At 45.2% G+C, this 10,958-nt stretch overlaps 1 protein-coding gene across 1 annotated transcript; it reads right to left on the bottom strand.

Annotated features, from left to right (window-relative positions):
* Window positions 1-845: 845 nt before the first annotated feature.
* Window positions 846-10,689, bottom strand: ghrhr2 (growth hormone releasing hormone receptor 2). The gene is made up of 13 exons (XM_024386287.2): window positions 10,636-10,689; window positions 10,138-10,258; window positions 9,838-9,945; window positions 9,636-9,748; window positions 9,087-9,184; window positions 8,396-8,528; window positions 2,733-2,886; window positions 2,587-2,647; window positions 2,294-2,360; window positions 2,100-2,194; window positions 1,631-1,760; window positions 1,331-1,372; window positions 846-1,221 (listed from the first exon to the last, which is right to left on the bottom strand). Exons 1-13 carry the CDS (start codon window positions 10,687-10,689, stop codon window positions 1,129-1,131), a joined length of 1,269 nt encoding a protein of 422 aa, XP_024242055.1. The 3' UTR covers window positions 846-1,128.
* Window positions 10,690-10,958: the final 269 nt, after the last annotated feature.

Raw genomic sequence — 10,958 nt, 5'->3', positions numbered from 1 at the left:
TTCTTGGGTTCGTTGTCCTGTTGGAAGGTGAACCTTCATCCCAGTCTTAGGACCTGAGTGCTCTGGAGCAGATTCTCATCAAGGAGCTCTCAGTACTTTGCTCCATTCATCTTTCCCTCGATCCTGACTAGTCTCCCAGTCCCTGCCGCTGAAAAACATCCTCACAGCATAATGCTCCCATCACCATGCTCCATCGTAGGTATGGTACCATGTTTCCTCTAGACGTGGTGCTTGTCATTCAGGCCAAAGAGTTCAATCTTGGTTTCATTAGACCAGAGAATATTGTTTCTCATGGTCTGAGAGTCTTATAGTGTCTTTTGGCAAACTCCAAGCGGGCTGTCATGTGCCTTTTACTGAGGAGTGGCTTCCGTCTGGCCACTCTACCATAAAGGCCTGATTGGTGGGAGTGCTGCAGAGATGGTTGTCCTTCTGGAATGTTTTCCCATCTCCACAGAGAAACTCTGGAGCTCTGTCAGAGTAACCATCTGGTTCTTGGTCACCTCCCTGACCAATGCCATTCTTCCTCAATTGCTCAGTTTTGCCAGGCGGCCAGCTCTAGGAAGAGTCTTGGTGGTTCCAATCTTCTTCCATTTAAGAATGATGGAGGCCAATTATGCAAAAAAAGGTTGGTACCCTTCCCCAGATCTGTGTCTTGACACAATCCTGTCTCGGAGCTCGATGGACAATTCCTTTGACCTCATGGATTGGTTTTTGCTCTGAAATGCATTGTCAACTGTGGAACCTTACCAATGCATGTCCAATCAATTAAATTGACTAGAGGTGGAGTCCAATCAAGTTGTAGAAACATCTCAAGGATGATCAATGGTAACAGGATACACCTAAGCTCAATTTCAAGTCTGATAGCAAAGGGTCTGAATACTTATATGAGGTATTTCTGTTTTTTAATAAATGTTCTAAAATTCCCCCAAATCTGTATTCACTTTGTCGTTATGGGGTATTGTGTGTAGATTGATTAGTGAAAAATGTTTTTAATACAAGGCTGTAACGTAACAAAATGTGGAAAAAGTCAAGGGGGTCTGAATACTTTCCGAATGCACTGTATTTGTCCTTAGACTTCGGTTATTCAATGATAATAAACCATTTAAGATAGTCATCACCACCCTGAGTCTAGGCTACATAGTCCTGGGTTGCCAGATTGAAGACATTGTTTCCTGTCTGAGAACGACACCCCTTCATCGCCTTTCGAATTTCATTTTGTACCTGAAAAAACAAAACAATAAAGGTATTGATTTTGTAGCCTATTATTTGTGGTAAATGTAATTATGATTAATTAAATACATCACAGGGTTAACAAAATGGCACATCTTACCTCCCCATTCAAGAAGCAGTACAACAATGCAACTATAAACCCCTGTAATTAAATGAAGCCGAATGAATAGTTGTTCACTATTTTAATATTTTCAGCCCTTTATGAGGAAAATAAAAGTTTTATCAGAAGGAAATAAGTAACAGACATTTTATGCCAGTTTTCATTTAAGCCTTCCCTATTGAGGTAATTATGAGTTATGAATCTGTTAAATTATTAATAATATTGATATCAGATCAATTGAATATTGAAAATATTCCAAAGCTGGGTTGGAGTACCGCTCAGTCTAAAATGCTCTCGTACCTGGAAGGAGCCCAGGACCAGCTCCAGGGAGAGTCGGGCCCCTACACCCACATGCTCAGGTAAGAGGGCGAAGACCACATAGTGCACTCCAAACAGAGGGATGAGAAGAAGGGTGGATCTCACCAGCCTCCTGCAGGGGGCACCAGAGGAGAGAAAGAGAATGGGATGGGAAAGAGAGATAAACATGTGAGAAGTGAGAGCGAGACAGGAAGGGAGACAGGAGAAAGAGACAGGAAGGGGGAGAAGAAAGTAGGGAGGGAGAGATAAAGAGAAACTTCCTGGATCCACATTAATTATGCTACAATACACTGGGGAAGTTTGACCCTTTTGAAATCCTACCCAATTCAGTCACTCTATCAACATATGGGGGGGGGAACAGGGTGAGTCAAGCCAGTGGGTAAAATGAGCCAGCACTTTTATTTTGTGCATGCTAACAGTTCAGCGCTCATGAACGGTCAGTCAGTCTCACCTGTAGACCTGAAGTCCCTCACTTCCATTCTGGTCTGTGGACTTGGTCTTCTGAATGATGATCCTACTGATGTTCACAAACACCACGAAGTTGATCTGTGGTTGAGAAAAACAGTGGTTTGATACCAAGTCTCAACCCTCTTGATTCATTAATGGAACAAGATTCATTAATGGACAGTGTTTTCTTGGTCTTACAAAGACAGATAAGAGGATGGGAATTTTGATGATCCACCACAAGGCACTGTCAAGGTTGTCCCAGCATCTGTTGGGCAGAGAAGTTATAATGCTGGAATACTGTTGATTACAGTACTACACGATCACATTCAATATGTCAGTCTTCTCTTTTCTCGCCCTTGTTTGCCCCTTTATTTGCCCTTTTCACGTACTTCCACAAAGGAATATTGATACCAATACTTTCAGAAGTAGTACATGTAATTATATCTACTGTAGACAACAAAATAACTATTCTATTTATTCGCTATCCTCACCCTTCATTGTCAAACTGACTCTTCAGCAGGGTCCAAATTATGATGGTCACTGAGGGAGTGCCTGGAAGAAATGGAATGTACAGTCATATAAACACACACACACGCACAGATGCTCACAAACACAAATACACACACACACACCTTACCCCAGCCTATGCCACTGTACAACCAGAAGAGTTTTCTCTTCTGCGCAAAGGTGAATACCAGCAGAGTTTGCAGGTACAAGCCCTCTACAAGAAGCCAGAAGAAGTTGGCCAAGACACAGTACTGGAAGAAAGTCACTGCTGCTTTACACGTTACCTAATGGATGGAAAACAAATTTCAATAACAACTACTTTTCTCACATATACAGTACATAGACATTTAGATCTAGTAATTTTGACAGTCTGTGGCCACCGGTTCAACAAGTCAATAACAAATGTTCTTTATACTTTTTATCTTTATACAGCATCTAATCATGTGTAATGCATTGTTGAAAACACATAGTAGTACAAGCAAAAGCCACAGAATTTGGAGAATGACATTTCAAATCTAAACAGCGAGTGGTTCCCCCCGGAAAAACAAATGTGTATGATAACCAATCAGTGTGTTTGCTCAAAATCTGAGTGCATTCCGAGTACAGGAAGGTCTGCATGAGCCCTCCTACAGGGAGAACATAAAGAGGCTCTCCTAGCTGCACAGGGATCAGGCAATGATTCCCATGGACTTCGCCACGTTCTGGATTGAGTTTGTCATGAGACAAAAAGATGCTATTCACCTGCGCACCTGGGTCCTACAGATTGCTTTGGTACGTCTACCACTGTGGATGCCATGGCATTCCTTCAAGCTGCTGTTCTGCTGATTCTGGTGACTACTTTTGCTGTTCTCAGATGTTTATGTATCAGGGTGCGTTGTAGACCAAAAGGAAACACGAGTAACTGAAAGTGTAATGGGCATTGATGATGATGTATCAATTGGCTTGAATAGTGCTACTACTAATAGTAGATTGGATTATTGGAAATAATTTCCCAGGACGATCAAATTGCTTTACATTGGTATGAGGGGAATTCACCTCATCCACCACAGATCTTTCCAGCTATATTTGTTCCAGTGATCAACCATACTCCTCAAATAGCTTTTTTGTTTATTTGTCGTTCAGGGTCTGGTTGCTATAGTTGAATTTAGGGGCCAGTGATGATGCAGGATTAAGTGTGTATGTTTGTATCTGTTTATAAATAAAAGAGCACTATACTTTCCATTTACTGTCAGTTGTGTTACATCTGATAATGTAATAATGAAGAACCAATGACAGCCTTATGCTCAACAATAAAGATGGCACGGTCAGGACATGGCAGCTCTGCATCTAGCTCCTAAGCAACTTTGCAGTATTTCGTTTTTTTTTTTGTGTTATTTCTTACAGTATAAGACAAGAACGTTTTTGGTATTATTACAAACAGCCAGAAATAACTTTTGGATATCAGAGCGGCAGCAACTCACCAGCATTACGACCAGGAATACGACTTTCCCAAATTGGATCCTTTGTTCGTACCTCCCAGGGCAATTTCATTTATCCCAGAGGCTGCTCCAAGACACCACCGGCGGAAAAGAAATATTCGGAGTGGACTTCTAGTCCGACTCAGGAGGTGTGCAAACCATCCACCGCTTCAGAGTATATTACTTGCTAATGTTTAGTCTCTGGACAATAAAGTAGACAAGCTCAGGGTGAGGATCTCCTTCCAGAAAGACATCAGGGACTGTAGCATACTCTGTTTCACGGATCATGGCTCTGTGCAAACTGGAAACCACATATCCTGAGGCCGCATTTATTGTAGCTTAACAAAGCAAATTTTGAGGAAAACGCTACCGAAGTTCTATCAACACATTGACTGTAGTACTTGCGCTGGAAAAAAGCTTGACGACTGCTACTCCCACTTCTGGCATGCTGTCACGCCCTGGTCTTAGTATTTTGTGTTTTCTATAGTTATTTGGTCAGGCCAGGGTGTGACATGGGTTTATTTTGTGTTGTGTTTATGTATGGGGGTTTTTCGTAGGTTTTGGGATTGTGGTTTAGTGGGGTGTTCTAGCAAAGTCTATGGTTGCCTGAGGCGGTTCTCAATCAGAGGCAGGTGATTCTCGTTGTCTCTGATTGGGAACCATATTTAGGCAGCCATATTCTTTGAGTGTTTCGTGGGTGATTGTTCCTGTCTTTGTGTTAGTTGTCACCAGATAGGCTGTATAGGTTTTCACGTTCCGTTTGTTGTTTTTGTATTGTCGTGTTTATTCGTCATTAAACATGTATCGTATTAACCACGCTGCATTTTGGTCCGACTCTCTTTCGACGGAAGAAAACCGTAACAGAATCACCCTCCACACCAGGACCAAGCAGCGTGGTGACAGGCAGCGGCAGCAGGAGCAACCAAGGTTGGAATATACGACTTGGGAGGAAATAGACAGGTGGGCGGTCGACCCAGAGAGAGTGCCGGAGCCCGCCTGGGATTCGCTGGAGCAGTGCGAAGAGGGCTATAGGAGAATGGAGTTGAAGAGACAAGCACGGCGGCGCAGAAGGAAGCCCGAGAGTCAGCCCCAAAGATTTCTTGGGTGGGGGCTCAGGGAGAGTGTGGCAGAGTCAGGGTTCAGACCTGAGCCAACTCCCCCTGTTTATCGTGAGGAGCCAAGGAGGAGACCAGAACCAGAGCCGGTGTTGGAGGTGAGTGAAGCAGAGACTGTGAAGGAGTTTATGGGGAAAGTGGAGGAGAGAGTTATGAGGGAGTTGCTAGGTTGGTGCTTTAGATACAATATTCGCCCGACGGAGCGTGTCGGGGATTTGATGGCACCTGGGTCAGCGCTCCATACTCGTCCTGAGGTGCGTGTTAGTCGGCTGGTGAAGAGTGTGCCAGCCTCACGCACTAGGCCTCCTGTGTACCTACCTAGCCTTGCACGTCCTGTGCCAGTCCTGCTCTCAGGCTCTCCAGTACACCTTCACGGTCCGGTCCATCCTGTGCCACCTTCACACACCAGTCCTCTGGTGGCAGCTCCTCGCACCAGGCTTCCTGTGCGTGTCCTCGGCCCAGTACCACCAGTGCCAGCACCACGCACCAGGCCTTCAGTGCGCCTCGCCTGTTCAGCGCTGCCAGAGCCTTTCTCCTCTCCAGCGCTGTCGGAGTCTCCCGCCTGTTTTGCGCTGTCGGAGTCTCCCGCCTGTCTAGCGCTATCAGAGCCTTCCTCCTCTCCAGCGCTGCCGGAGTCTCCCGCCTGTTTAGCGCTGCCAGAGCCTTCCTTCTCTCCAGCGCTGCCGGAGTCTCCTGCCTGTTCAACGCAGCCAGAGCTGCTAATCTGCATGGAGAAGCCAGAGTTGCCAGTCTGCATGGAGCAGCCAGAGCTGCCAGTCTGCAAGGAGCAGCCAGAGCTTCCAGTCTGCATGGAGCAGCCAGAGCTGCCAGTCTGCATGGAGCAGCCAGAGCTGCCAGTCTGCATGGAGCAGCCAGAGCTGCCAGTCTGCATGGAGCAGCCAGAGCTGCCAGTCTGCATGGAGCAGCCAGAGCTGCCAGTCTTGCATGGAGCAGCCAGAGCTGCCAGTCTGCATGGAGCAGCCAGAGCTGCCAGTCTGCATGGAGCAGCCAGAGCTGCCAGTCTGCATGGAGCAGCCAGAGCTGTCAGTCTGCATGGAGCAGCCGGAGATGCCAGTCTGCATGGAGCAGCCGGAGATATCAGTCTGCATGGAGCAGCCGGAGCTGCCAGTCTGCATGGAACAGCCGGAGCTGCCATTCAGCCAGGATCCGCCAGTCAGCCATGATCTTCCAGATCCGCCAGTCAGCCAGGATCCACCAGTCAGCCAGGATCTTCCAGATCCGCCAGTCAGCCAGGATCCACCAGTCAGCCAGGATCTTCCAGATCTGCCAGTCAGCCAGGATCCGCCAGTCAGCCAGGATCTGCCAGAACCACCAGCTAGCCAGGATCCGCCAGTCAGCCAGGATCTGCCAGAACCACCAGCTAGCCAGGATCTGCCAGAGCCTACTACCTGCCTGAGTTTCCTTTCAGTACTGGGCTTCCTCTCGGTACTAGGCATCCTCTCAGTGCTGAGCTTCCCCTCAGTGCTGAGCTTCCCCTCAGTGCTGAGCTTCCCCTCAGTCCCGAGCTACCCCTCAGTCCCGAGCTACCCCTCAGTCCCGAGCTTCCCCTCAGTCCCGAGCTACCCCTCAGTCCCGAGCTTCCCCTCAGTCCCGAGCTTCCCCTCAGTCCCGAGCTTCTACCTCAGTCCCGAGCTGTCCAGTGGGGTCCTTGGTGAGGGTTATTAGGCCAAGGTCGGCGGAGAGGGTCGCCAATCAAAGGACGCGTTACAGGGGGACTAAGACTTGGTTGGAGTGGGGTCCACGTCCCGAGCCGGAGCCGCCACCGTGGACAGACGCCCACCCGGACCCTCCCCTATGGGTTTAGGTGTGCGGCCGGGAGTCCGCACCTTGGGGGGGGGGGTTCTGTCACGCCCTCTCAAACTTTTACAGATGCACAATTGAGAGACCGCAACCGCAGGGCTCCAGAGTGTGGTGCGGTCTGCCCAACGCATCACCGGGGGCACACTGCCTGCCCTCCAGAACACCTCCAGCATCCGAAGTCACAGGAAGGTGAAGATCATCAAGGACATCAACCACCCGAGCCACGGCCTGTTCACTCCGCTCCCATCCAGAAGGCACGGTCAGTTCAGGTGCAACAAAGCTGGGACCGAAAACAACTTCCCTCTCAAGGCCATCAGACTGTTAGATAGACATCACTATATGGCTACAACCCGGTTACTCAACCCTGCTCCTTAGAGGCTGCTGCCCCACATACATAGACATGGAATCACTGGTCACTTTAATAATGGAACACTATTCACTTTACTCCTTTCATATGTATATACTGTATTCTATTCTATATTCTGTATTTATGTCAATGCCACTCTGACATTGCTTGTCCTAATATTTATATATTTCTTAATTCAATTCTATTACTTTTAGATTTGTGTGTATTGTTGTGAATTGTTAGATACTACTGGACTGTTGGAGCTTGGAACACAAGCATTTCGCTACACCCGCAATAACATCGACTAAATATGTGTATGTGACCAATAAAATTAGATTTTATTTGATCAGAGTCACGTCTTTCTCATGCATTTTTAAATGTTGTTTTTAGCCTAAACCAGGGCTGCCCAACCCTCTTCCTGGAGATCTACTGTCCTGTGCGTTTTCAGTCCAACCCTAATTTAACACACCTGATTATACTAATTAGCTGCTCAACAAGACCTTGACCTTAACTAGCTGAATACGCTAAATTAGGGTTGGACTGAAAACCGACAGGACAGTCGATCTCCAGGAAGAGGGTTTGGCAGTCCTGGCCTAAAGCATCGCCGAGTTAAGCATTGTTCTAGATCGCTTGATATTATCAGTGTCTGTTTTATTTATATTCAAAATATTAAGCTAACATGGGGTATTGTGTGTCCCGTACAGCTCAGCGTGTCCAGTGTGGCTCAATTGGTAGAGCATGGCGCTTGCAACTCCAGTGTTGTGGGTTCGATTCCCACAGGGGACCCGTATAAAAAATATATAAGAATACGCTCACTACTGTAAGTCACTCTGTATAAGAGCATTTGCTAAATGACTAAAAATGCATACTCTTACATACCCCCTTAATTTGAGATCTGACACTGGTCATTGCAGGATTTTTAGATAAAGGAGAATTTCCAACGTGAACTTGGTTCCATATGATACAGTGATAATAATGATACTGTGAAGCCTACTTTCTGTTGTTGATGTCCTTCCTTCAACAATCTAGAGGCCACAGTTGATTATTGTCCTACCGTTGAGACAGTGCAGTGGTCCATGCTCTCGTCTGCAAACAGTACGGCGTCCTTCACAAACACGGCCAGGCCACGGAGGATGAAGGTGGAAAACAGGTTGAGGTGGATGGAGGTCCTGATGCACAGCAGCTTCCTATGGAAGACACCAGACTCAAATGGGTCAAACTTTACTTGAAAGGTACCTACCTATAAGGACTACATAACACATTTATAACCCTTAAAGTCTACCATTCAAATAACGCGTTAACGACGTGTAAAGGCTTTATAAAGGGTATATAAGTAGTTTATAGATGGTTAATTATTCATTTATAGATAGTTATTGAATTAGTAATAAAAAAGTAACAACCCGTGATATAGAGGAGGATAAGCACAGTCCATGCACCTTTTTATTTGTGAACAGCCTTTAGGCACCTATAACGCTAAATCTCCATTCAACCTGCTTTGTAGTCTACAAAGCCTTAACTTGTGTCCAAGAAACCGGCCCATATTATTTATAGTCAGCAGACCTTCAAATGAAGTGGTACAGGGAAAGGAGATGAGGAAAGGAAGCTGAATCAGAAGCAATTACTGTATATAGCGTCACTTTATTTGAACTGTAGTGTTATGACACATTTTTTTTTGTGTTACCACAATGTGCTATTCTGAGTTCTAGTTCTGAATGATTTATATTTGCTGAAATGTCAAAGCTCACCTGAAGATACAGAAGACCAGAATGGCAATGAAGAGCGATGCCAGCGACAACCCATAGCCCACAGTATAAATGATCTTCACCGTAGCAAAGTAATTTTGCTTGAAGAAATAATCAAAAATGGATTGTCATACTCTCGGAAAAACAGTCAAAGGTCCCAAGTTGACAAAATGTAAATTAAACATGCCTGCATATTTTTGTATTCATTTGCTATAATGACTACTCGTGAGTAAAGTCTAACATTTGTCACAAGTGCTCATAAATGCCAACAATCACAGACTTGCATGTCACTGTATTGTACGCCTTATGCCCAAATGCAACCAACCTTCAGTGAGTAGACAACGGCAGATTTTGTACCGTAGCTGTATCCAATTTGTTGTGTCTTTATCTACATTTGCACCCGGTGTGATGATCATATATCATTATTATTCAAACTTTGACAAAACAAAATATGTCAGCTGACATGTACACTTGATAGTAAATAATGATTTTGTGTGTGAAATGATCCTTTTACTAAAGTGTCACCTTAAAATGCTACTAAATCTACTCTACCTTATCCCCAGTCTCCTCCTCTTCTTCACTGCTGTCCTCAAAGTAACAGGCTTTGTAATATGGCAAGCTTGGCTTACTCCATCCTTCGGGGGTGCAGTTGCGTGTGATTAGAGCTGTAAAGAAAATATCACAGATTTAAAATATATATTGTTTAAATGGATGAGATGGTGGATGATATTATGAGTTGGGTGATTTATTGTACCTGGGGGAGAGTCTGGCTTCAAGAGGATCAGAGGACACGATACGGAGAGGCTCTCCCCATTTAGGGCTGCGGGCCAGCAGCTCACACCATCCCACTCCACCAGACAACCTGTCATTTCCCACACAAAGTTATAAACAAGCAGTAAACGATGGCGGAAAGAAAGAAAAAAACAGGTTGAATGCACAAGTTATTTTTTATAAATGTATCTTAAAAATAAAGCAAAGGGATGTTAAACATGTAAAGATGTCCCCCTCTGTTTTTTCTACAAATGAATGCCATTCTCAGTGGAGAGAGAGCTACCTGTAGTGTTATTAGGAGTTGACAAGGACAGTGCCTTGGTGTTCCTCATCTGGAGTTTGCACTCGCCCTCTTTCTCCAAGAGGTGGAGGACAATGGAGCATTCAGGATGAGTGGTCCTGATCTGAGTGGCAGGAAGACGGACGGACGTACAGATACAAGAAGGCAGACAGACAGAAATACATTGATCCATTTCACCAGCTGTCTGCCCGTCCGTCCATCTAATATATACAGTATTTATTACTATTTTCATTTTTTTTACCATACATCGGATAATAAACACACACATTCAAACTCTTTGAGCTAACAGTTTGAACTCTTTCAAGTAAATTGTTAATGCAGCATCGTTTATGTATCCTCTAGATCAGGGTTTCATAATGATTGCCCTGGAGACCCTGCTCTAGATAAAAGACAGGCAAGCATAACCGTCAAAGTATATAATACTACAGTCATTAACTCGAGTGCTGTAAATACAAACATTTTGAACCCAAATGCACTTACCACCCTTACACTACAAACAAGGATGAAAAATATGGCGACCAACTTGATGTCCATGTTCCTTGTGTTTATATGCCTTGTAAACATACTCAAAGCAGGTAACGTTTCATTCGGTCTTTATGGTCCCTCTTGCAGTCTCAGCTTCCCATGCAAAGAAGTGTTTCCTCCTTATTTGGCAGATGGTTAAGAGTTCACGGCCACCTCCCAAATGGTATAGCCTAGTTTTCAGGGTTACTTAGTCCATCGTCAACCCGCCATGTCAAACCATATTATTACTTAAAAGCCAATCAAAATCCTCACAGTGGCTTTAACAGTTCTCAAAATGC

This window comes from Oncorhynchus tshawytscha, linkage group LG24, assembly GCF_018296145.1.
Source record: "Oncorhynchus tshawytscha isolate Ot180627B linkage group LG24, Otsh_v2.0, whole genome shotgun sequence".
Taxonomy (NCBI): Eukaryota; Metazoa; Chordata; class Actinopteri; order Salmoniformes; family Salmonidae; genus Oncorhynchus; species Oncorhynchus tshawytscha.
This window is presented reverse-complemented; position numbering and strand designations above follow the sequence as displayed.

What these genes read in the sequence shown, in the direction of transcription:
- ghrhr2 (XM_024386287.2), bottom strand. Translation starts at nt 10,689, where the DNA reads ATGGACATCAAGTTGGTCGCCATATTTTTCATCCTTGTTTGTAGTGTA. An exon ending in AACTCCTAATAACACTACAG is followed by an intron (nt 9,946 to 10,137) that starts GTAGCTCTCTCT and finishes GGGAAATGACAG; the next exon opens with GTTGTCTGGTGGAGTGGGAT. An exon ending in AGTCAGTTTGACAATGAAGG is followed by an intron (nt 2,361 to 2,586) that starts GTGAGGATAGCG and finishes TCTGCCCAACAG; the next exon opens with ATGCTGGGACAACCTTGACA.